At 45.7% G+C, this 27,568-nt stretch overlaps 1 protein-coding gene across 1 annotated transcript in view; it reads left to right on the top strand.

The window, feature by feature from the left end:
* LOC121844590 (adenylate kinase isoenzyme 1-like) overlaps positions 1 to 27,568 on the top strand; it is a gene marked incomplete at its 5' end in the record, with an annotated part of 97,289 nt that overhangs the window by 22,767 nt on the left and 46,954 nt on the right. The window contains 2 exon segments of the mRNA XM_042314854.1: positions 10,104 to 10,152; positions 13,356 to 13,400. Coding sequence (XP_042170788.1) covers positions 10,104 to 10,152; positions 13,356 to 13,400 — 94 coding nt within the window.

The raw sequence follows: 27,568 nt of genomic DNA, 5'->3' as shown, positions 1-27,568 counted from the left end.
TAATAATATCATATATCATATAATCACTAATACATTACTAAGGCTGTTCTGAACCTATATCATATAATCACCAAGACATTACTAAGGCTGTTCTGAACCTATATCATTTAATCACTAATACATTACTAAGGCTGTTCTGAACCTATATCATTTAATCACTAATACATTGCTAAGGCTGTTCTGAACCTATATCATATAATCACCAAGACATTACTAAGGCTGTTCTGAACCTATATCATATATCATATAATCACTAACACACTACTAAGGCTGTTCTGAACCTATATCATATAATCACTAAGACATTACTAAGGCTGTTCTGAACCTATATCATATAATCACTAAGACATTACTAAGGCTGTTCTGAACCTATATCATATAATCACTAAGGCTGTTCTGAACCTATATCATATATCATATAATCACTAAGACATTACTAAGGCTGTTCTGAACCTATATCATATATCATATAATCACTAATACATTACTAAGGCTGTTCTGAACCTATATCATATATTCACCAAGACATTACTAAGGCTGTTCTGAACCTATATCATATAATCACCAAGACATTACTAAGGCTGTTCTGAACCTATATCATATATCATTTAATCACTAATACATTGCTAAGGCTGTTCTGAACCTATATCATATAATCACCAAGACATTACTAAGGCTGTTCTGAACCTATATCATATATCATATAATCACTAAGACACTACTAAGGCTGTTCTGAACCTATATCATATAATCACTAAGACATTACTAAGGCTGTTCTGAACCTATATCATATAATCACTAAGACATTACTAAGGCTGTTCTGAACCTATATCATATAATCACTAAGACATTACTAAGGCTGTTCTGAACCTATATCATATAATCACTAAGACATTACTAAGGCTGTTCTGAACCTATATCATATAATCACTAAGACATTACTAAGGCTGTTCTGAACCTATATCATATATCATATAATCACTAAGACATTACTAAGGCTGTTCTGAACCTATATCATATAATCACTAAGACATTACTAAGGCTGTTCTGAACCTATATCACTAAGACATTACTAAGGCTGTTCTGAACCTATATCATATAATCACTAAGACATTACTAAGGCTGTTCTGAACCTATATCATATAATATAATCACCAAGACATTACTAAGGCTGTTCTGAACCTATATCATATAATCACTAAGACATTACTAAGGCTGTTCTGAACCTATATCATATAATCACTAAGACATTACTAAGGCTGTTCTGAACCTATATCATATATCATATAATCACTAAGACATTACTAAGGCTGTTCTGAACCTATATCATATAATCACTAAGACATTACTAAGGCTGTTCTGAACCTATATCATATAATCACTAAGACATTACTAAGGCTGTTCTGAACCTATATCATATAATCACTAAGACATTACTAAGGCTGTTCTGAACCTATATCATATATCATATAATCACTAAGACATTACTAAGGCTGTTCTGAACCTATATCATGTATCATATAATCACTAAGACATTACTAAGGCTGTTCTGAACCTATATCATATAATCGCTAAGACATTACTAAGGCTGTTCTGAACCTATATCATATAATCACCAAGACATTACTAAGGCTGTTCTGAACCTATATCATATCATTTAATCACTAATACATTGCTAAGGCTGTTCTGAACCTATATCATATAATCATATAATCACAAGACATTACTAAGGCTGTTCTGAACCTATATCATATATCATATAATCACTAAGACATTACTAAGGCTGTTCTGAACCTACATCATATAATCACTAAGACATTACTAAGGCTGTTCTGAACCTATATCATATAATCACTAAGACATTACTAAAGCTGTTCTGAACCTATATCATATAATCACTAAGACATTACTAAGGCTGTTCTGAACCTATATCATATAATCACCAAGACATTACTAAGGCCGTTCTGAACCTATATCATATATCATATAATCACTAAGACATTACTAAGGCTGTTCTGAACCTACATCATATAATCACTAAGACATTACTAAGGCTGTTCTGAACCTATATCATATAATCACTAAGACATTACTAAAGCTGTTCTGAACCTATATCATATAATCACTAAGACATTACTAAGGCTGTTCTGAACCTATATCATATAATCACTAAGACATTACTAAAGCTGTTCTGAACCTATATCATATAATCACTAAGACATTACTAAGGCTGTTCTGAACCTATATCATATAATCACTAAGACATTACTAAGGCTGTTCTGAACCTATATCATATAATCACTAAGACATTACTAAGGCTGTTCTGAACCTATATCATATAATCACTAAGACATTACGAAGGCGCCTTTTATCTCAAGGCTATTACTGTAATCAAATGTCACATCGGCATTTGGAGCTACAACGTCGTGACGAAGCAGAAATTCCTCTTCGTCCGCCACCCCCCCCACTCCGTACATGTATATCTATTTACCTTTTGGAAAAAGAGATAGACAGAGCGCCGGCTGCTGTGGAGGCATTTGAATGGACAGATGATTCATATTTAGAGTCATTGTCTGATGCCGATGGAAGATGGGGAGAAGCCAGTCTGTGGCATCCCAGTAGCATCCTATTCCCTAGTGACTCTGGTCAAAGGAGTGCACTATATGGGGAATAGGGCCCTGGTCTATAGTAGTGCACTATATGCGGAATAGGGCCCTGGTCTATAGTAGTGCACTATATAGAGAATAGGGCTCTGGTCTAAAGTAGTGCACTATATGGGGAATAGGGCCCTGGTCTATAGTAGTGCACTATTTGGGAATAGGGCTCTGGTCTAAAGTAGTGTACTATATAGGGAATAGGGCTCTGGTCTATAGTAGTGCACTATATAGGGAATAGGGCTCTGGTCTATAGTAGTGCACTATATAGGGAATAGGGCTCTGGTCTATAGTAGTGCACTATATAGGGAATAGGACTCTGGTGTATAGTAGTACCACTACATAGGGAATAGGGTCTACAGTAGTGCACTATATAGAGAATAGGGCTCTGGTCTATAGTAGTGCACTATATAGAGAATAGGGCTCTGGTCTATAGTAGTGCACTATATAGGGAATAGGGCTCTGGTCTAAAGTAGTGCACTATATAGGGAATAGGGCTCTGGTCTAAAGTAGTGTACTATATAGGGAATAGGGCCCTGGTCTATAGTAGTGCACTATATAGGGAATAGGGCTCTGGTCTAAAGGAGTGTACTATATAGGGAATAGGGCTCTGGTCTATAGTAGTGTACTATATAGGGAATAGGGCTCTGGTCTATAGTAGTACCACTATATAGGGAATAGGGCTCTGGTCTATAGTAGTGCACTATATAGGGAATAGGACCCTGGTCTATAGTAGTGCACTATATAGGGAATAGGGCTCTGGTCTAAAGTAGTACTATATAGGGAATAGGGCCCTGGTCTATAGTAGTGCACTATATAGGGAATAGGGCTCTGGTCTATAGTAGTACCACTATATAGGGAATAGGGCTCTGGTCTATAGTAGTGCACTATATAGGAATAGGACCTGGTCTATAGTAGTGCACTATATATAGGGAATAGGGCTCTGGTCTATAGTAGTACCACTATATAGGGAATAGGGCTCTGGTCTATAGTAGTGTACTATATAGGGAATAGGGCTCTGGTCTATAGTAGTGCACTATATAGGGAATAGGGCTCTGGTCTATAGTAGTGCACTACATAGGGAATAGGGCTCTGGTCTATAGTAGTGCACTATATAGGGAATAGGGCTCTGGTCTATAGTAGTGCACTATATAGGGAATAGGGCTCTGGTCTATAGTAGTGCACTATATAGGGAATAGTGCTCTGGTCTATAGTAGTGCACTATATAGGGAATAGGGCTCTGGTCTAAAGTAGTGTACTATATAGGGAATAGGGCCCTGGTCTATAGTAGTGCACTATATAGGGAATAGGGCTCTAGTCTATAGTAGTACCACTATATAGGGAATAGGGCTCTGGTCTATAGTAGTGCACTATATAGGGAATAGGACCCTGGTCTATAGTAGTGCACTATATAGGGAATAGGGCTCTGGTCTATAGTAGTGCACTATATAGGGAATAGGGCTCTGGTCTATAGTAGTGCACTATATAGGGAATAGGGCTCTGGTCTATAGTAGTGCACTATATAGGGAATAGGGCTCTGGTCTATAGTAGTGCACTATATAGGGACTAGGGCTCTGATCTATAGTAGTGCACTATATAGGGAATAGTGCTCTGGTCTATAGTAGTACCACTATATAGGGAATAGGGCTCTGGTCTATGGTAGTACCACTATATAGGGAATAGGGCCCTGGTCTATAGTGGTACCACTATATAGGGAATAGGGCCCTGGTCTATAGTAGTGCACTATATAGGGAATAGGACCCTGGTCTATAGTAGTGCACTATATAGGGAATAGGGCTCTGGTCTATAGTAGTGCACTATATAGGGAATAGGGCTCTGGTCTATAGTAGTGCACTATATAGGGAATATGGCTCTGGTCTATAGTAGTACCACTATATAGAGAATAGGGCTCTGGTCTATAGTAGTGCACTATATAGGGAATAGGGCTCTGGTCTCATGTAGTACCACTATATAGGGAATGGGGCTCTTGTCTAAAGTAGTGCACTATATAGGGAATAGGGCTCTGTCTATAGTAGTACCACTATATAGGGAATAGGGCTCTGGTCTGTAGTAGTGCACTATATAGGGAATAGGGCTCTGGTCTAAAGTAGTGCACTATATAGGGAATAGGGCTCTGGTCTAATGTAGTACCACTATATAGGGAATAGGGCTCTGGTCTATAGTAGTACCACTATATAGGGAATAGGGCTCTGGTCTATAGTAGTACCAATATATAGGGAATAGGGCTCTGGTCTAAAGTAGTGCACTATATAGGGAATAGGGCTCTGGTCTATAGTAGTACCATTATATAGGGAATAGGGCTCTGGTCTAAAGTAGTGCACTATATAGGGAATAGGGCTCTGGTCTATAGTAGTGCACTATATAGGGATTATGGCTCTGGTCTATAGTAGTACCACTATATAGAGAATAGGGCTCTGGTCTATAGTAGTGCACTATATGGGAATAGGGCTCTGGTCTCATGTAGTTACTGGAGGAATGGGGCTCTTGTCTAAAGTAGTGCACCATATAGGGAATAGGGCTCTGTTCTATAGTAGTACCACTATAGGGAATAGGGCTCTGGTCTGTAGTAGTGCACTTCCTAGGGAATAGGGCTCTGGTCTCCACTATATAGGGAATAGGGCTCTGGTCTAATGTAGTACCACTAGGGAATAGGGCTCTGGTCTTAGTACCACTCAGGGAATAGGGCTCTGGTCTATAGTAGTACCAATATATAGGGAATAGGGCTCTGGTCTAAAGTAGTGCACTATATAGGGAATAGGGCTCTGGTCTATAGTAGTACCATTATATAGGGAATAGGGCTCTGGTCTAAAGTAGTGAACTATATAGGGAATAGGGCTCTGGTCTATAGTAGTGCACTATATAAGGAATATGGTGCCGATTGGGATGAACATTGTCTTAAGCTCTCATGTTAGTTGGAGGAAGAGAGTCTTCACCTCCACAGTCTTCACTTCCTCTCAGTCTTCACTTCCTCTCATTCAGTCTTCACTTCCTCTCAGTCAGTCTTCACTTCCTCTCAGTCAGTCTTCACTTCCTCTCAGTCAGTCTTCACTTCCTCTCAGTCAGTCTTCACTTCCTCTCAGTCAGTCTTCACTTCCTCTCAGTCATTCTTCACTTCCTCTCAGTCAGTCTTCACTTCCTCAGTCAGTCTTCACTTCCTCTCAGGCTTCACTTCCTCTCAGTCTTCACTTCCTCTCAGTCAGTCTTCACTTCCTCTCAGTCAGTCTTCACTTCCTCTCAGTCAGTCTTCACTTCCTCAGTCTTCAGTTCCAGTCTTCACTTCCTCTCAGTCTTCACTTCCTTTCAGTCAGTCTTCACTTCCTCTCAGTCAGTCTTCACTTCCTCAGTCTTCAGTTCCAGTCTTCACTTCCTCTCAGTCTTCACTTCCTTTCAGTCAGTCTTCACTTCCTCTCAGTCAGTCTTCACTTCCTCTCAGTCAGTCTTCACTTCCTCTCAGTCAGTCTTCACTTCCTCTCAGTCAGTCTTCACTTCCTCTCAGTCAGTCTTCACTTCCTCTCAGTCAGTCTTCACTTCCTCTCAGTCAGTCTTCACTTCCTCTCAGTCAGGCTTCACTTCCTCTCAGTCAGGCTTCACTTCCTCTCAGGCTTCACTTCCTCTCAGGCTTCACTTCCTCTCAGTCAGTCTTCAGTTCCAGTCTTCACTTCCTCTCAGTCTTCACTTCCTCTCAGTTCCTCTGTTTTCAGTTCCTCTCAGTCTTCACTTCCTCTCAGTCAGTCTTCACTTCCTTTCAGTCAGTCTTCACTTCCTCTGTCTTCACTTCCTCTCAGTCAGGCTTCACTTCCTCTCAGTCAGGCTTCACTTCCTCTCAGTCAGGCTTCACTTCCTCAGGCTTCACTTCCTCAGGCTTCACTTCCTCTCAGTCAGTCTTCAGTTCCAGTCTTCAGTTCCTCTCAGTCAGTCTTCAGTTCCTCTCAGTCAGTCTTCACTTCCTCTCAGTCAGTCTTCACTTCCTCTCAGTCAGTCTTCACTTCCTCTCAGTCAGTCTTCACTTCCTCAGTCAGTCTTCACTTCCTCTCAGGCTTCACTTCCTCTCAGTCTTCACTTCCTCTCAGTCAGTCTTCACTTCCTCTCAGTCAGTCTTCACTTCCTCTCAGTCAGTCTTCACTTCCTCTCAGTCAGTCTTCACTTCCTCTCAGTCAGTCTTCACTTCCTCTCAGTCAGTCTTCACTTCCTCAGTCTTCACTTCCAGTCTTCACTTCCTCTCAGTCTTCACTTCCTTTCAGTCAGTCTTCACTTCCTCTCAGTCAGTCTTCACTTCCTCTCAGTCAGTCTTCACTTCCTCTCAGTCAGTCTTCACTTCCTTTCAGTCAGTATTCACTTCCTTTCAGTCAGTCTTCACTTCCTCAATCTTCACTTCCTCTCAGTCAGTCTTCACTTCTTCTCAGTCAGTCTTCACTTCCTCTCAGTCAGTCTTCACTTCCTCTCAGTTAGTCTTCACTTCCTCTCAGTCAGTCTTCACTTCCTCTCAGTCAGTCTTCACTTCCTCTCAGTCAGGCTTCACTTCCTCTCAGTCAGGCTTCACTTCCTCTCAGTCAGGCTTCACTTCCTCTCAGGCTTCACTTCCTCTCAGGCTTCACTTCCTCTCAGTCAGTCTTCAGTTCCAGTCTTCACTTCCTCTCAGTCTTCACTTCCTCTCAGTTCCTCTGTTTTCAGTTCCTCTCAGTCTTCACTTCCTCTCAGTCAGTCTTCACTTCCTTTCAGTCAGTCTTCACTTCCTCTGTCTTCACTTCCTCTCAGTCAGTCTTCACTTCCTCTCAGTCAGGCTTCACTTCCTCTCAGTCAGGCTTCACTTCCTCTCAGTCAGTCTTCACTTCCTCTCAGTCAGGCTTCACTTCCTCTCAGTCAGGCTTCACTTCCTCTCAGTCAGTCTTCACTTCCTCTCAGTCAGTCTTCACTTCCTCTCAGTCAGTCTTCACTTCCTCTCAGTCTTCAAATCCCCAGCAGCATCTCCCCTCACTGTCGGAACTATAGACCTCTGTTATAGTGTACCAGACTGTTAAACAAATCTAATTATATTTAATATTTTTCAAAGTAGCCACCCTTTGCTTTGCTGACAGCTTTTCACACTCATTCTCTTATCCAGCTTCACCTGGAACTGGCTGGTTTGTGTGTGAACTGGCTGGTGTTTTCATTTGAATGTGTGTGTGTTGTCTTTTTTTGTATACTGTGTACCTGATTCTTACTGTGAAGGAAGCTCTCTCTCTCTCTCTCTCTCTCCCCCTCCCTCTCCCTCTCTCTCCCTCCCTCCCTATCTCTGTCTCTCTCTCTCCCTCCATCTCTCCCTCTCCGTCTCTCTCCTGAGTCATCAGACCGGCTGGTGGGCTTACGTGACAAACTGGCTCATCATTGGCACCCCAGTCGATTTCACACACATCCACCCTACCCCCTCACCACCCTAACCCCCCTCACCACCACCTCACTGCCCACATGACTACTGGCTACTGCCCACAGGACTACTGGAATACTGCCCACAAGACTACTGGCTACTGCCCACAGGACTACTGGCTACTGCCCACAGGACTACTGGCTACTGCCCACAGGACTACTGGCTACTGCCCACAAGACTACTGGCTACTGCCCAAAGGACTACTGGCTACTGCCCAAAGGACTACTGGCTACTGCCCACATGACTACTGGCTACTGCCCACAAGACTACTGGCTACTGCCCAAAATACTACTGGTTACTGGCTACTGCCCAAAATACTACTGGTTACTGGCTACTGCCCACAAGACTACTGGTTACTGGCTACTGCCCATAAGACTACTGGTTACTGGCTACTGCCCACAAGACTACTGGCTACTGCCCAAAATACTACTGGTTACTGGCTACTGCCCAAAATACTACTGGTTACTGGCTACTGACCACAAGACTACTGGGTACTAGCTACTGACCACAAGACTACTGGGTACTGGCTACTGCCAACAAGACTACTTGTTACTGGCTACTTCCCACAAGACTACTGGCTACTACCCAAAGGACTACTGGTTACTGGCTACTGACCACAAGACTACTGGTTACTGGCTACTGCCCAAAGGACTACTGGTTACTTGCTACTGACAACAGACTACTGGTTACTGGCTACTGCCCACAAGACTACTGGTTACTGGCTACTGCCCAAAGGACTACTGGTTACTTGCTACTGACAACAGACTACTGGTTACTGGCTACTGCCCACAAGACTACTGGTTACTGGCTACTGCCAACACAACTGCTGTTTACTGGCTACTGCCCAAAGGATTACTGGTTACTGGCTACTGCCCACAAGGCTACTGGTTACTGGCTACTGCCAACAAGACTACTGGGTACTGGCTACTGCCCAAAGTACTACTGGCTACTTCCCACAAGACTGCTGGCTACTGCCCACAAGACTGCTGGCTACTGCCCACAAGACTACTGGCTACTGGCTACTGCCAACAAGACTACTGGTTACTGGCTACTGCCCAAAGGACTACTGGTTACTGGCTACTGCCAACAAGACTACTGGCTACTGCCCAAATGACTACTGGTTACTAGCTACTGCCAACAAGACTACTGGCTACTGCCCACAAGACTACTGGCTACTGCCCACAAGACTACTGGTTATTGGCTACTGCCCACATGACTACTGGTTACTGGCTACTGCCCACAAGACTACTGGTTACTGCCCACAAGACTACTGGTTACTGGCTACTGCCCAAAGGACTACTGGTTACTGGCCAAATGGCTACTGGTTACTGGCTACTGCCCAAAGTACTACTGGCTACTGACCACAAGACTACTGGCTACTTCCCACAAGACTACTGGCTACTGCCCACAAGACTACTGGCTACTGCCCACAAGACTACTGGCTACTGCCCACAAGACTACTGGCTACTGCCCAAAAGACTACTGGCTACTGCCCACAAGACTACTGGCTACTGCCCACAAGACTACTGGCTACTGCCCAAATGACTACTGGCTACTGCCCACAAGACTACTGGCTACTGCCCACAAGACTACTGGTTATTGGCTACTGCCCACAAGACTACTGGTTACTGCCCACAAGACTACTGGTTACTGGCTACTGCCCAAAGGACTACTGGTTACTGGCCAAATGGCTACTGGTTACTGACCAAAATGCTACTGGTGCCCAATGTTGCCATTAGCTAGCTGTCTGTCTGTCTGTCTGTCTGTCTGTCTGTCTGTCTGTCTGTCTGTCTGTCTGTCTGTCTGTCTGTCTGTCTGTCTGTCTGTCTGTCTGTCTGTCTGTCTGTCTGTCTGTCAGATTAGCATGTTTTATTAAATCAACAGCACTTTTCTTGTAAAACGTTTGTCAAAAGACATCCAGTTAGCGCCAGATTTGTTTTGTAAATTAATGTTTATTAAATTGTATTGAAAAACATTCTCTCCATCTCTCTCATCCTCTCTCTCTCTCTCTCTCTCTCTGCTAGGTTGAAGAGGAGGAGGATGAAATGGGGTATGCTGAAGGGACTGCAGAGAGTGAGTACATGAGCCTGCATTGATTTCCGATCAGGTCTTGTGTTGGGATAAAAGGCCAGAGTTTTAACTCACTGATTCACTCTCATGGCTGTGTCCCAAATGGCCCCATATTCCCTATATAGTGCACTACTTCAGACCAGAGCCCTCTTCCCTAGACTTTGAGTCTGAGTTTTGGCGCCTCAGCCAGATAGAGGACCTTTCCAACCTCATTGAGGGGCCAACCAAGCCGCTTAGCATTGCTGACAGCCTGGCTAGACTTTAGAGTCAAACCCAGGAAGTCGTTGCCTAGGCGATATTCTCCCACTCCATAGTTGTAGATCAGTTCAGCAACAAAGTCATCATCATCCTCTGGCCCCAAGCCGACCATTGTCTTGTTCCATTTCCATCATAAGGGCCCTTAACAAGCTGCCTTACATCCTTCTTCAAACTCTTTGTGACGTAAAATCTTCATGACGGCCTAGGAACAGTGGGTTAACTGGTCTAGGAACAGTGGGTTAACTGGTCTAGGAACAGTGGGTTAACTGGTCTAGGAACAGTGGGTTAACTGGTCTAGGAACAGTGGGTTAACTGCCTGTTCAGGGGCAGAACGACAGATTTGTACCTTGTCAGCTCGGGGATTTGAACTTGCAACCTTCCGGTTACTAGTCCAACGCTCTAACCACTAGGCTACCCTGCCGCCTCGGCAGTTTGACTACATTGATTAAGGATCCTTGAAGTTGATTGCCACATAGAAAAGAGAAAGGAAACACAGAAGAAAACCAGGGAGAAACCAGACATAGAGGGGGAAAAAACACCCTATGAGACATGATCATCATCATTGTTTTAATTGTCTCTGAACCTGACCACGTTTCCCACTACCTTTTGTTGCCATGACAGCAGTAACACATTTCCTCAAGCGGAAACGCTTCTTCACACTCAGCTGGTCGAACCCCACCGTCTGCTGTAACACCACCGCTGACCTCACAAACTTATCAACGTCAAAAGTCTGATCCAGGGACCCATTTACCTCCTCTAGATTGTAAATTGAGTCGTCGCCAGCTGCTATCATATCAACAGACTTGTCCATATCCTTCTCCTGATCCTCCTCAACTGAGGCCACAGACCCCTGACTCCCCTCGACCACATCCCTCTCAACACTCCCCACTTGTACCCCATCACTCGTTACCGGGCATCTCCTCACTACCTGGGAGACTAGCTCCACCTGAACCCCCTCCTGTACACTATTACCGTAGTGGAAATCTCCTCCACTACCTGGGAGACTAGCTCCACCTGAACCCCCTCCTGTACACTATTACCGTAGTGGAAATCTCCTCCACTGCCTGGGAGACTAGCTGCTACTCCTTGCCCTCAACACGGATAACTTGTTCCTCAGCAACAGGTGCTTGTGGCTGCTCTACCGCTGTCGGCCCACCTCTCCCTACATCAGTGGGCCCAGGTGTTACAAGGACCAAATGCATCCGTCCCTCCGCCTTCTCCCTTTTCGGGCAAGCATGTCGCTTTGGCCAACATCCCCACACTCAAAACACTGTTGACTACCCGTACTAGCATAAACCACATACAGTCTGTTGTCATACTTGACTTTAAACAATACCTCCAAAGTCTGCTCCGGTGAGTCCCAAAACAAACACCTGTCGCCGAAATGACATAAGCTGTTTCAGAGCCAGGTGTTTGCAACCCAACAGAGCAACATAACCTCCATTAACTCATACGCTCCATTAACTCATACGCTCCATTAACTCATACGCTCCAATAACTCATACGCTCCAGTAACTCATACGCTCCATTAACTCATACGCTCCAATAACTCATACGCTCCATTAACTCATACGCTCCAATAACTCATACGCTCCATTAACTCATACGCTCCATTAACTCATACGCTCCATTAACTCACGCTCCATTAACTCATACGCTCCAATAACTCATACGCTCCAATAACTCATACGCTCCAATAACTCATACGCTCCATTAACTCATACGCTCCATTAACTCATACGCTCCATAACTCATACGCTCCATTAACTCATACGCTCCAGTAACTCATACGCTCCAGTAACTCATACGCTCCAGTAACTCATACGCTCCAGTAACTCATACGCTCCAGTAACTCATACGCTCCAGTAACTCATACGCTCCAGTAACTCATACACTCCAGTAACTCATACGCTCTAGTAACTCATTGGGAATAAACGGAGGTACGTTCAAAATCGTAACCCTTGTTGACGGAGAAATAAGCGGCGTAACTTGAATAAACATGTCTACGCCATGCTCAACCATCCAACACCACCTCAACAAGACGCTCTTCTTTAAGAAGTACGCCATGCTCAACCATCCAACACCACCTCAACAAGACGCTCTTCTTTAAGAAGTACGCCATGCTCAACCATCCAACACCACCTCAACAAGACGCTCTTCTTTAAGAAGTACGCCATGCTCAACCATCCAACACCACCTCAACAAGACACTCTTCTTGAAGAAAAACCACCACCGCTTTATTCATCCTCAATGCGGATAAAGTCTCAGACGGAGAAACTCCTCCACAGTAACAGTGGCTTCAGTAACACACCTACAGCCGTTGCTGAAGTGACAGGGATGGCGTCCCCGTGTGGGAAGTGACAGGGATGGCGTCCCCGTGTGGGAAGTGACAGGGATGGCGTCCCCGTGTGGGAAGTGACAGGGATGGCGTCCCCGTGTGGGTCGCCATCCCCGCCAAAACCAGGGCAATTCCGACAAGAAATATGATGTACTTAATTCTACCACAAAAATAAAAATGATGATAACCTTAATCATGTATGGAAAAAGGCAAACCACCAAGAAAAGGAAAAACATTTAACTCCAGACAACGCTCACACTCACTCATACAATTCCCAGCATGCACCAAACACTCCCAGCATGCAGAGAGACAGAGAGAGAGAGAGGGAAAGCAGAAGAGAGAAAGAGGAGCTAGGCAGGCAGGCAGACAGAGACAGGCAGGCAGAGACAGGCAGGCAGAGACAGGCAGGCAGAGACAGGCAGGCAGAGACAGGCAGGCAGAGACAGGCAGGCAGGCAGACAGACAGGCAGACAGACAGAGACAGGCAGGCAGAGACAGGCAGGCAGAGACAGGCCACTTTGCTGATGCTCTACACTGTTTCAAAGTCTTAGTCAGTAGGAGTGTTGTGTTATCGACTCCGATACTGAAACCTGCCCCTTTCCTCTTTCAGGGTATCCTACAGACAGGAAGAAACCTAAAGTTGTCTTCCTGATGGGTATGTACACATACTCTCTCTCTCACACACACACACAATCTCTCTCACACACAGACACACACTCTCTCTCTCTCTCTCACACACACACACACTCACTCTTTCTCTCTCTCTCTCTCTCTCACACACTCTCTCTCCCTCTCACACATGCTCACCCTCACACACACAGTTTTTCAGTGGTTGTACCAGCATGAACAAACCTATTGAGATGTCTGGATAATTGGCTGTTTAGCGTATCCTACAGACAGGAAGAAACCTAAAGTTGGCTTCCTGATGGGTACACACACACACACACACACACACACACACACACAATTGAGATGTCTGGATAATTGGCTGTTTAGCGGAGATAGGAGGCTGATAATTGGCTGTTCAACAGGGATAGGAGGCTGATAATTGGCTGTTTAACAGAGATAGGAGGCTGATAATTGGCTGTTTAACAGGGATAGGAGGCTGATAATTGGCTGTTTAACAGGGATAGGAGGCTGATAATTGGCTGTTTAACAGAGATAGGAGGCTGATAATTGGCTGTTTAACAGGGATAGGAGGCGGATAATTGGCTGAATTCATACTGTTCCATACCACGTTTTATCATTGTTATGTCCTTTCTTTTATCCTGGGTATCAAACAGATCTGGAAGCAGTCTTTATTTAGGCTGAGCAGTTTAACGTTGATTTAAAGTAGCTAACTGTCTTGTAGAGTATATTTCCCATCTCAGTGTTATGTTGGTTTTCTAGACCCAACAGCTCCTGTAGTCTCTCAATACATCATTAGTTAGAAAGCTACAACATTTTCTGAGTCACAGAGGATGTGACCCAAAAGGTGCCCTATTCCCTATATAGTGTTCTACTGTAGACCAGAGCCCTATTCTCTATATAGTGTTCTACTGTAGACCAGAGCCCTATTCTCTATATAGTGTTCTACTGTAGACCAGAGCCCTATTCCTATATAGTGCACTACTATAGACCAGAGCCCTATTCCCTATATAGTACACTACTATAGATCAGAGCCCTAGTCCCTATATAGTGCTCTACTGTAGACCAGGGCCCTATTCCCTATATAGTGCACTACTACAGACCAGGGCCCTATTCCCTATATAATGCACTACTTTAGACCAGAGCCCTATTCCCTACATAGTGTTCTACTGTAGACCAGGGCCCTATTCCCTATATAGTGCACTACTTTAGACCAGAGCCCTATTCCCTATATAGTGCAATACTATAGACCAGAGCCCTATTCCCTATATAGTGCACTACTATAGACCAGGGCCCTATTCCCTATATAGTGGTACTACTATAGACCAGAGCCCTATTCCCTATATACTGCACTACTATAGACCAGGGCCCTATTCCCTATATAGTGGTACTACTATAGACCAGGGCCCTATTCCCTATATAGTGGTACTACTATAGACCAGAGCCCTATTCCCTATATACTGCACTACTATAGACCAGGGCCCTATTCCCTATATAGTGGTACTACTATAGACCAGAGCCCTATTCCCTATATACTGCACTACTATAGACCAGGGCCCTATTCCCTAGCTAGGTGGGACAACTCTAGCTAGGTGGAACAACAGTAGCTAGGTGGAACAATTGTAGCTAGGTGGAACAACAGTAGCTAGGTGGAACAACCACATATCACAGGCATAGAAAGTACATTTTTTCCTCAATAAAGTAGCTATCAGTAGAGTCAGAGTTAGAAAGGGGGGAGGGTCAAGTGCTGGTTAAGGGTGAGGCAGAGGATTATTTAAGATACAGTTTGAAAAGGAAGATGGGCAGGGACTCTGCTGTCCTAGCTTCAGGGGGAAGCTGGTTCCACCATTGGGGTGCCAGGACAGAGAACAGTTTGGACTGGGCTGAGTGGGAGCTGCCCTCCTGTAGGGAAGGGAGAGTCAAGAGACCAGAGGTGGTAGAACAGAGTGCTCAGGTTGGGGTGTAGGGTTTGATCATAGCCTGAAGGTAGGGAGGGGCAGTTCCTCTGGCTGCTCCGTAGGTAAGCACCATGGTCTGGTAGTGGATGGGTTGGTGTAGGGTTTGACCAGAGCCTGAAGGTAGGGAGGGGCAGTTCCTCTGGCTGCTCCGTAGGTAAGCACCATGGTCTGGTAGTGGATGGGTTGGTGTAGGGTTTGACCAGAGCCTGAAGGTAGGGAGGGGCAGTTCCTCTGGCTGCTCCGTAGGTAAGCACCATGGTCTGGTAGTGGATGGGTTGGTGTAGGGTTTGACCAGAGCCTGAAGGTAGGGAGGGGCAGTTCCTCTGGCTGCTCCGTAGGTAAGCACCATGGTCTGGTAGTGGATGTGAGCTTGGACTGGAAGCCAGTGGAGGGTGCAGAGGAGCAGGGTGACATGGGAGAACTTGGGATGGTTTAACACCAGGTGGACTGCAGCGTTCTGGATTAGTTGCAGGGGTTTGATGGCACAAGCAGGGAGCCCAGCCAACAGCGAGTTGCAGTAGTCCAGACGGGAGAGGGCCAAGAACCGAGCCCTGGGGGAAAACAGTAGTGAGAGTATGTGGTGCAGACAAAGATCCTCTCCACCTCATATGGTAGAAGCGGACTGCCAGGTAGGATGCAGTCCAGTAGTGTGGAGAACCTGAGACGCCCAGCCCTGAGAGGGTGGAGAGGAGGATCTGACAGAGTCTGAGACGCAAAGCCCTGAGAGGGTGAAGAGGAGGATCTGATAGAGCCTGAGACGCCCAGCCCTGAGAGGGTGGAGAGGAGGATCTGATAGAGCCTGAGACGCCCAGCCCTGAGAGGGTGAAGAGGAGGATCTGATAGAGCCTGAGACGCCCAGCCCTGAGAGGGTGGAGAGGAGGATCTGATAGAGCCTGAGACGCCCAGCCCTGAGAGGGTGGAGAGGAGGATCTGACAGAGTCTAAGACGCACAGCCCTGAGAGGGTAGAGAGGAGGATCTGACAGGGTCTGAGACGCACAGCCCTGAGAGGGTGGAGAGGAGGATCTGACAGAGTCTGAGACGCACAGCCCTGAGAGGGTGGAGTACACTAGCAGTACACTAGCAGTACACTAGCAGTAGCAGTACACTAGCAGTACACTAGCAGTAGCAGTACACTAGCAGTAGACTAGCAGTAGCAGTACACTAGCAGTAGACTAGCAGTAGCAGTACACTAGCAGTAGCAGTAGCAGTAGACTAGCAGTACACTAGCAGTACACTAGCAGTACACTAGCAGTAGCAGTAGACTAGCAGTACACTAGCAGTAGCAGTACACTAGCAGTAGCAGTACACTAGCAGTACACTAGCAGTAGCAGTACACTAGCAGTAGCAGTACACTAGCAGTAGCAGTATACTAGCTGTGCACTAGCAGAACACTAGCAGTACACTAGCAGTAGCAGTATACTAGCAGTACACTAGCAGTAGCAGTAGCAGTACACTAGCAGTAGACTAGCAGTAGACTAGCAGTAGCAGTACACTAGCAGTAGACTAGCAGTAACAGTATACTAGCTGTACACTAGCAGACCACTAGCAGTACACTACAGTAGCAGTAGCAGTACTAGCAGTAGACTATCAGTAGCAGTACACTAGCAGTAGACTAGCAGTAGACTAGCAGAAGCATATACTAGCAGTACACTAGCAGTAGCAGTACACTAGCAGTACACTAGCAGTAGCAGTACACTAGCAGTATACTAGCAGTAGACTAGCAGTAGCAGTACACTAGCAGTCGCAGTACACTAGCAGTACACTAGCAGTAGCAGTATACTAGCAGTAGCAGTACACTAGCAGTAGATTAGCAGTACACTAGTAGTAGACTAGCAGTAGCAGTACACTAGCAGTAGCAGTAGCAGTAGACCAGCAGTACACTAGCAGTACACTAGCAGTAGACTAGCAGTACACTAGTAGTAGCAGTAGACTAGCAGTACACTAGCAGTACACTAGCAGTAGCAGTATACTAGCAGTAGCAGTACACTAGCAGTAGCAGTACACTAGCAGTAGCAGTACACTAGCAGTAGCAGTACACTAGCAGTACACTAGCAGTAGCAGTACACTAGCAGTACACTAGCAGTACACTAGCAGTAGCAGTATACTAGCAGTACACTAGCAGTAGCAGTATACTAGCAGTAGCAGTACACTAGCAGTAGACTAGCAGTAGCAGTACACTAGCAGTACACTAGCAGTAGGAGTACACTAGTAGGAGCAGTACACTAGCAGTAGCAGTACACTAGCAGTACACTAGCAGGAGCAGTACACTAGCAGTAGCAGTACACTAGCAGTACACTAGCAGTAGCAGTACACTAGCAGTAGACTAGCAGTAGCAGTACACTAGCAGTAGACACTAGCAGCAGTAGCAGTAGCAGTACACTAGAGTAGCAGTAGACTAGCAGTACACTAGCAGTACACTAGCAGTACACTAGCAGTAGCAGTAGACTAGCAGTACACTAGCAGTAGCAGTACACTAGCAGTAGCAGTACACTAGCAGTACACTAGCAGTAGCAGTACACTAGCAGTAGCAGTACACTAGCAGTAGCAGTATACTAGCAGTACACTAGCAGTAGCAGTAGCAGTACACTAGCAGTAGACTAGCAGTAGACTAGCAGTAGACTAGCAGTAGCAGTACACTAGCAGTAGACTAGCAGTAGCAGTATACTAGCTGTACACTAGCAGACCACTAGCAGTACACTAGCAGTAGCAGTATACTAGCAGTAGACTATCAGTAGCAGTACACTAGCAGTAGACTAGCAGTAGCAGTATACTAGCAGTAGCAGTACACTAGCAGTAGACTAGCAGTACACTAGTAGTAGACTAGCAGTAGCAGTACACTAGCAGTAGCAGTAGCAGTAGACCAGCAGTACACTAGCAGTAGCAGTACACTAGCAGTACACTAGCAGTAGCAGTACACTAGCAGTATACTAGCAGTAGACTAGCAGTAGCAGTACACTAGCAGTCGCAGTACACTAGCAGTACACTAGCAGTAGCAGTATACTAGCAGTAGCAGTACACTAGCAGTAGATTAGCAGTACACTAGTAGTAGACTAGCAGTAGCAGTACACTAGCAGTAGCAGTAGCACTAGACCAGCAGTACACTAGCAGTACACTAGCAGTAGACTAGCAGTACACTAGCAGTAGCAGTACACTAGCAGTACACACTAGCAGTACACTAGCAGTAGCAGTATACTAGCAGTAGCAGTACACTAGCAGTAGCAGTACACTAGCAGTAGCAGTACACTAGCAGTACACTAGCAGTAGCAGTACACTAGCAGTAGCAGTACACTAGCAGTACACTAGCAGTACACTAGCAGTAGCAGTACACTAGCAGTACACTAGCAGAAGCAGTATACTAGCAGTAGCAGTACACTAGCAGTAGACTAGCAGTAGCAGTACACTAGCAGTACACACTAGCAGTAGCAGTACACTAGCAGGAGCAGTACACTAGCAGTAGCAGTACACTAGCAGTACACTAGCAGTACCAGTACACTAGCAGTAGCAGTACACTAGCAGTACACTAGCACTAGCAGTACACTAGCAGTACACTAGCAGTAGCAGTACACTTGCAGTACACTAGCAGTAGCAGTACACTTACACTTGCAGTAGCAGTATACTAGCAGTACACTAGCAGTACACTAGCAGTAGCAGTACACTAGCAGTACACTAGCAGTAGCAGTACACTTGCAGTAGCAGTACACTAGCAGTAGCAGTACACTAGCAGTACACTACCAGTAGAAGTACACTAGCAGGAGCAGTACACTAGCAGGAGCAGTACACTAGCAGGAGCAGTACACTAGCAGTAGCAGTACACTAGCAGTACACTAGCAGTAGCAGTACACTAGCAGTAGCAGTACACTAGCAGGAGCAGTACAATAGCAGGAGCAGTACACTAGCAGTACACTAGCAGTACACTAGCAGTACACTAGCAGGAGCAGTACACTAGCAGGCGCAGTACACTAGCAGGAGCAGTACACTAGCAGTACACACTAGCAGTAGCAGTACACTAGCAGGAGCAGTACACTAGCAGTAGCAGTACACTAGCAGTACACTAGCAGTACACTAGCAGGAGCAGTACACTAGCAGGAGCAGTACACTAGCAGTACACTAGCAGTAGCAGTACACTAGCAGTAGCAGTACACTAGCAGTAGCAGTACACTAGCAGTACACTAGCAGTAGCAGTACACTAGCAGTAGCAGTACTAGCAGTAGCAGTACACTAGCAGTACACTAGCAGGAGCAGTACACTAGCAGTACACTAGCAGGAGCAGTACACTAGCAGTAGCAGTACACTAGCAGTACACTAGCAGTACACTAGCAGTACACTAGCACAGTACACTAGCAGTACACTAGCAGTACACTAGCAGTACACTAGCAGTACACTAGCAGTAGCAGTACACTAGCAGTAGCACACTAGCAGTAGCAGTACACTAGCAGTACAGTACACACTAGCAGTAGCAGTACACTAGCAGTACACTAGCAGGAGCAGTACACTAGCAGTACACTAGCAGGAGCAGTACACTAGCAGTAGCAGTACACTAGCAGTACACTAGCAGTACACTAGCAGTACACTAGCAGTACACTACCAGTAGCAGTACACTAGCAGTAGCAGTACACTAGCAGGAGCAGTACACTAGCAGGAGCAGTACACTAGCAGTACACTAGCAGTAGCAGTACACTAGCAGTAGCAGTACACTAGCAGTAGCAGTACACTAGCAGTACACTAGCAGGAGCAGTACACTAGCAGTAGCAGTACACTAGCAGTACACTAGCAGGAGCAGTACACTAGCAGTAGCAGTACACTAGCATTACACTAGCAGGAGCAGTACACTAGCAGTAGCAGTACACTAGCAGTACACTAGCAGGAGCAGAACACTAGCAGTAGCAGTACACTAGCTGTAGCAGTACAATAGCAGTACACTTGCAGGAGCAGTACACTAGCAGGAGCAGTATACTAGCAGTAGCAGTACACTAGCAGTAGCAGTACACTAGCAGTACACTAGCAGTACACTAGCAGTAGCAGTACACTAGCAGTAGCAGTACACTAGCAGTACACTAGCAGGAGCAGTACACTAGCAGTAGCAGTACACTAGCAGTACACTAGCAGGAGCAGAACACTAGCAGTAGCAGTACACTAGCAGGAGCAGTACACTAGCAGTACACTAGCAGGAGCAGTACACTAGCAGTACACTAGCAGTAGCAGTACACTAGCAGTACACTAGCAGTACACTAGCAGTAGCAGTACACTAGCAGTACACTTGCAGGAGCAGTACACTAGCAGTACACTAGCAGGAGCAGTACACTAGCAGTAGCAGTACACTAGCAGTACACTAGCAGTACACTAGCAGCAGTACACTAGCAGTACACTAGCAGTAGCAGTACACTAGCAGTAGCAGTACACTAGCAGGAGCAGTACACTAGCAGTAGCAGTACACTAGCAGGAGCAGTACACTAGCAGTAGCAGTACACTAGCAGTACACTAGCAGGAGCAGTACACTAGCAGTAGCAGTACACTAGCAGTATCAGTACACTAGCTGTAGCAGTACAATAGCAGTACACTTGCAGGAGCAGTACACTAGTAGGAGCAGTATACTAGCAGTAGCAGTACACTAGCAGTAGCAGTACACTAGCACTAGCAGTACACTAGCAGTACACTAGCAGTACACTAGCAGTACACTAGCAGTACACTAGCAGGAGCAGTACACTAGCAGTACACTAGCAGGAGCAGTATACAGTAGCAGTACACTAGCAGTAGCAGTACACTAGCAGTAGCAGTACACTAGCAGTAGCAGTACACTAGCAGTAGCAGTATACTAGCAGTAGCAGTACACTAGCAGTAGCAGTACACTAGCAGTAGCAGTACACTAGCAGTATACTAGCAGTAGCAGTACACTAGCAGTAGCAGTACACTAGCAGTAGCAGTACAGTAGCAGTACACTAGCAGTAGCAGTACACTAGCAGGAGCAGTACACTAGCAGTACACTAGCAGGAGCAGTATACTAGCAGTAGCATTACACTAGCAGTAGCAGTACACTAGCAGTACACTTGCAGGAGCAGTACACTAGCAGTAGCAGTACACTAGCTGTAGCAGTACAATAGCAGTACACTTGCAGGAGCAGTACACTAGTAGGAGCAGTACACTAGCAGTACAGTACACTAGCAGTAGCAGTACACTAGCAGTACACTACACTAGCAGTACACTAGCCAGCAGTACACTAGCAGGAGCAGTACACTAGCAGTACACTAGCAGGAGCAGTACACTAGCAGTAGCACTACAGTAGCAGTACACTAGCAGTACACTAGCAGTAGCAGTACACAGTAGCAGGACTAGCAGTACACTAGCAGGAGCAGTACACTAGCAGTAGCAGTACACAGCAGTACACTAGCAGTACACTAGCAGTACACTAGCAGTACACTAGCAGTACACTAGCAGTAGCAGTACACTAGCAGTAGCAATACACTAGCAGTAGCAGTACACTAGCAGTACACATAGCAGGAGCAGTACACTAGCAGTACACTAGCAGTAGCAGTACACTTGCAGTAGCAGTACACTAGCAGTAGCAGTACTAGCAGTACACTAGCAGTACACTAGCAGTAGCAGTACACTAGCAGTACACTAGCAGTACACACTAGCAGTAGCAGTACACTAGCAGTAGCAGTACACTAGCAGTACACTAGCAGTAGCAGTACACTAGCAGTAGCAGTACACTAGCAGTACACTAGCAGGAGCAGTACACTAGCAGTAGCAGTACACTAGCAGTACACTAGCAGTAGCAGTACACTAGCAGTAGCAGTACACTAGCAGTAGCAGTACACTAGCAGGAGCAGTACACTAGCAGTACACTAGCAGTACACTAGCAGTACAGTACTAGCAGGAGCAGTACACTAGCAGTACACTAGCAGTACACTAGCAGTAGCAGTACAGTAGCAGTACACTAGCAGTACACTAGCAGCAGTACACTAGCAGGAGCAGTATACTAGCAGAGCAGTACACTAGCAGTAGCAGTACACTAGCAGTACACTAGCAGTAGCAGTACACTAGTACACTAGCAGTAGCAGTACACTAGCAGTACACTAGCAGTACACTACACAGCAGTACACAGTACACTAGCAGTAGCAGTACACTAGCAGTACACTAGCAGTAGCAGTACACTAGCAGTACACTAGCAGGAGCAGTACACTAGCAGTACACACTAGCAGTACAGCAGTAGCACTACACTAGCAGTTCACTAGCAGTAGCAGTACACTAGCAGTACACTAGCAGGAGCAGTACACTAGCAGTACACTAGCAGGAGCAGTACACTAGCAGTAGCAGTACACTAGCAGTACAGTAGCAGCAGTACACTAGCAGTACACTAGCAGGAGCAGTACACTAGCAGTACACTAGCAGGAGCAGTATACTAGCAGTAGCAGTACACTAGCAGTAGCAGTACACTAGCAGTACACTAGCAGGAGCAGTACACTAGCAGTACACTAGCAGTACACTAGCAGGAGCAGTATACTAGCAGTAGCAGTACACTAGCAGTAGCAGTACACTAGCAGTACACTAGCAGTAGCAGTACACTAGCAGTAGCAGTACACTAGCAGTACACTAGCAGGAGCAGTACACTAGCAGTAGCAGTACACTAGCAGTAGCAGTACACTAGCAGTAGCAGTACACTAGCAGTACACTAGCAGGAGCAGTACACTAGCAGTAGCAGTACACTAGCAGTACACTAGCAGTAGCAGTACACTAGCAGTACACTAGCAGTACACTAGCACTAGCAGTACACTAGCAGGAGCAGTACACTAGCAGTAGCAGTACACTAGCAGTACACTAGCAGGAGCAGTACACTAGCAGTACACTAGCAGTACACTAGCAGTAGCAGTACACTAGTACAGTAGCAGTACACTAGCAGTACACTAGCAGTACACTAGCAGTAGCAGTACACTAGCAGTACACTAGCAGTACACTAGCAGTAGCAGTAGCAGTACACTAGCAGTAGTACACTAGCAGTACACTAGCAGGAGCAGTACACTAGCAGTACACTAGCAGTACACTAGCAGTACACTAGCAGTAGCAGTACACTAGCAGGAGCAGTACACTAGCAGTAGCAGTACACTAGCAGTAGCAGTACACTAGCAGTAGCAGTACACTAGCAGTACACTAGCAGGAGCAGTACACTAGCAGTACACTAGCAGGAGCAGTACACTAGCAGTAGCAGTACACTAGCAGTACACTAGCACTAGCAGTACACTAGCAGGAGCAGTACACTAGCAGGAGCAGTACACTAGCAGTACACTAGCAGTAGCAGTACACTAGCAGTAGCAGTACACTAGCAGTACACTAGCAGTACACTAGCAGTACACTAGCAGTAGCAGTACACTAGCAGTAGCAGTACACTAGTACAGCAGGAGCAGTACACTAGCAGTAGCAGTACACTAGCAGTAGCAGTACACTAGCAGTACACTAGCAGGAGCAGTACACTAGCAGTACACTAGCAGGAGCAGTATACTAGCAGTACACTAGCAGTAGCAGTACACTAGCAGTACACTAGCAGGAGCAGTACACTAGCAGTACAGTACACTAGCAGTACAGTACACTAGCAGTAGCAGTACACTAGCAGTAGCAGTACACTAGCAGTAGCAGTACACTAGCAGTAGCAGTACACTAGCAGTAGCAGTACACTAGCAGTACACTAGCAGGAGCAGTACACTAGCAGTACACTAGCAGTAGCAGTACACTAGCAGTACACTAGCAGGACAGTATACTAGCAGTAGCAGTACACTAGCAGTAGCAGTACACTGTGCAGTACACTAGCAGTACACTAGCAGTACACTAGCAGTAGCAGTACACTAGCAGTAGCAGTACACTAGCAGTACACTAGCAGCAGTACACTAGCAGTACACTAGCAGTAGCAGTACACTAGCAGGAGCAGTACACTAGCAGTACACTTGCAGTAGCAGTACACTAGCAGTAGCAGTACACTAGCAGTACACTTGCAGGAGCAGTACACTAGCAGTACACTAGCAGTACACTAGCAGGAGCAGTATACTAGCAGTAGCAGTACACTAGCAGTAGCAGTACACTAGCAGGAGCAGTACACTAGCAGTACACTAGCAGGAGCAGTACACTAGCAGGAGCAGTATACTAGCAGTAGCAGTACACTAGCAGTAGCAGTAGCAGTACACTAGCAGTACACTTGCAGGAGCAGTACACTAGCAGTAGCAAAGAACCCCCACAACATGATGCTGCCACCCCTGTGTTTCACAGTTGGGATGGTGTTCTTCGGCTTGCAAGCCTCCCCCTTTTTCCTCCAATCATAACGATGGTCATTATGGCCAAACAGTTCTATTTTTGTTTCATCAGACCAGAGGACATTTCTCCAAAAAGAACAATCTTTGTCCCCATGTGCAGTTGCAAACCGTAGTCTGTTTTTTTATGGCGGTTTTGAAGCAGTGGCTTCTTCCTTGCTGAGCGTCCTTTCAGGTTATGTCAATATAGGACTCATTTTACTGTGGATATAGATACTTTTTATTACCTGTTTCCTCCAGCATCTTCACAAGGTCCTTTGCTGTTGTTCTGGGATTGATTTGCACTTTTCGCACCAAAGTATGTTCATTTCTAGGAGACAGAACGTGTCTCCTTCCTGAGCGGTATGACGGCTGCGTGGTCCCATGGTGTTTATTTATGATTTTATTATTATATGAACGTGGTACCTTCAGGCTTTTGGAAATTGCTCCCAATGGTGAACCAGACGTGTGAAGGTCTACAATTTTTTTCTGAGGTCTTGGTTGATTTCTTTTGATTTTCTCATGATGGCAAGCAAAGAGGCACTGAGTTTGAAGGTAGACATTGAAATACATCCACAGGTACACCTCCAATTGACTCAAATGATGTCAATTAGCCTATCAGAAGCTTCTAGAGACATGACATCATTTTCTGTCATTTTCCTTGCTGTATAAAGGCGCAGTCAACTTAGTCGATGTAAACTTCTGACCCGCTGGACTTGTGATACAGTGAATTGTAAGTGAAATAATCTGTCTGTAAACAATTGTTGGAAAAATTACTTATGTCATGGACAAAGTAGATGTCCTAACCGTCATGCCAAAACTATAGTTTGTTAACAAGATAGTTAGTGGAGTGGTTGAAAAACTAGTTTTAATGACTCCAACCTAAGTGTATGTAAACTTCCGACTTCAACAGTATATACAGTGATAGAGTGGGGATTGGAACCTGGTGTGTGTAATGATGACGAGACCAGTCCGGGGTTGATGAGTGAAGGGCGTTTGTTGCCAGCAGCAGGTTCGGCAGCAGCTAGACGGCCGGCGACGCCAAACGCCTGGACAGGAGGAGGAGCCAAAGTGAAGGCTGGTGTGAAAAATGACATTTAAACTCCTCAATCAGTTTGAGTCTGATGGGCATTGACGAGAGCAGTGAAGTCTAGGTGTAGTTTCTGATGTCAGAGAGTCGGTAAGAGATGATCTGTCTGTTCACATGCATAGGTTGACCCAAACATCTTCTGAGCTGACTCCTATTCTTCAGACAGTTGTGTTCATCGAGAGATGCATAGAACCTCAGTGACATTGTTTTGAATAGTTCTCCAATCACTGCATCAGACTGAAGCTCGATCAGCTCAAGTTGCAGGTCAGTGGGAGCGTTATCCACATTGAAGGTGAAAGGAGAGAAAACCAACATGTATTTTCCAACACTTTGAAATCCTCAAAACGATGAGAAAACTCCCCGTTCAAAGCACACAGCAGAGATGTATACTTCTCCCTCTGGTCATCTGATAGGGAACAGACTAGTAGTGTCATCTGATAGGGAACAGACTAGTAGTGTCATCTGATAGGGAACAGACTAGTAGTGTCATCTGATAGGGAACAGACTAGTAGTGTCATCTGATAGGGAACAGACTGGTAGTGTCATCATCTGATAGGGAACAGACTAGTAGTGTCAGGTCATCTGATAGGGAACAGACTAGTAGTGTCAGAAGGTGGGTCAGACTGTTGTCATCTGATAGGGAACAGACTAGTAGTGTCAGAAGGTGGGTCAGACTGTTGTCATCTGATAGGGAACAGACTAGTAGTGTCAGAAGGTGGGTCAGACTGTTGTCATCTGATAGGGAACAGACTAGTGATGTCGGAAGGTGGGTCAGACTGTTGTCATCTGATAGGGAACAGACTAGTAGTGTCGGAAGGTGGGTCAGACTGTTGTCATCTGATAGGGAACAGACTAGTAGTGTCGGAAGGTGGGTCAGACTGTTGTCATCTGATAGGGAACAGACTAGTGATGTCGGAAGGTGGGTCAGACTGTTGTCATCTGATAGGGAACAGACTAGTAGTGTCGGAAGGTGGGTCAGACTGTTGTCATCTGATAGGGAACAGACTAGTAGTGTCGGAAGGTGGGTGAGATTGTTGTCATCTGATAGGGAACAGACTAGTAGTGTCAGAAGGTCGTCTGATAGGGAACAGACTAGTAGTGTCGGAAGGTGGGTGAGATTGTTGTCATCTGATAGGGAACAGACTAGTAGTGTCAGAAGGTCGTCTGATAGGGAACAGACTAGTAGTGTCAGAAGGTCGTCTGATAGGGAACAGACTAGTAGTGTCAGAAGGTCATCTGATAGGGAACAGACTAGTAGTGTCAGAAGGTCATCTGATAGGGAACAGACTAGTAGTGTCAGAAGGTCATCTGATAGGGAACAGACTAGTAGTGTCAGAAGGTCATCTGATAGGGAACAGACTAGTAGTGTCAGTAGGTCATCTGATAGGGAACAGACTAGTAGTGTCAGAAGGTGGGTCAGACTGTTGTCATCTGTCAACAGACTAGTAGTGTCATCTGATAGGAACAGACTAGTAGTGTCGTAGGTCATCTGATAGGGAACAGACTAGTAGTGTCAGAAGGTGGGTCAGACTGTTGTCATCTGATAGGGAACAGACTAGTAGTGTCATCTGATAGGGAACAGACTAGTAGTGTCGGAAGGTCATCTGATAGGGAACAGACTAGTAGTGTCAGAAGGTGGGTCAGACTGTTGTCATCTGATAGGGAACAGACTAGTAGTGTCATCTGATAGGGAACAGACTAGTAGTGTCATCTGATAGGGAACAGACTAGTAGTGTCGGTAGGTCATCTGATAGGGAACAGACTAGTAGTGTCGGTAGGTCATCTGATAGGGAACAGACTAGTAGTGTCATCTGATAGGGAACAGACTAGTAGTGTCAGAAGGTCATCTGATAGGGAACAGACTAGTAGTGTCAG

The sequence above is a fragment of the Oncorhynchus tshawytscha genome, unplaced genomic scaffold (assembly GCF_018296145.1).
Source record: "Oncorhynchus tshawytscha isolate Ot180627B unplaced genomic scaffold, Otsh_v2.0 Un_contig_5516_pilon_pilon, whole genome shotgun sequence".
NCBI classification, from domain to species: Eukaryota; Metazoa; Chordata; class Actinopteri; order Salmoniformes; family Salmonidae; genus Oncorhynchus; species Oncorhynchus tshawytscha.
Note: the sequence above shows the minus strand (reverse complement) of the source record. Positions and strands in the feature narration are given on the sequence as shown.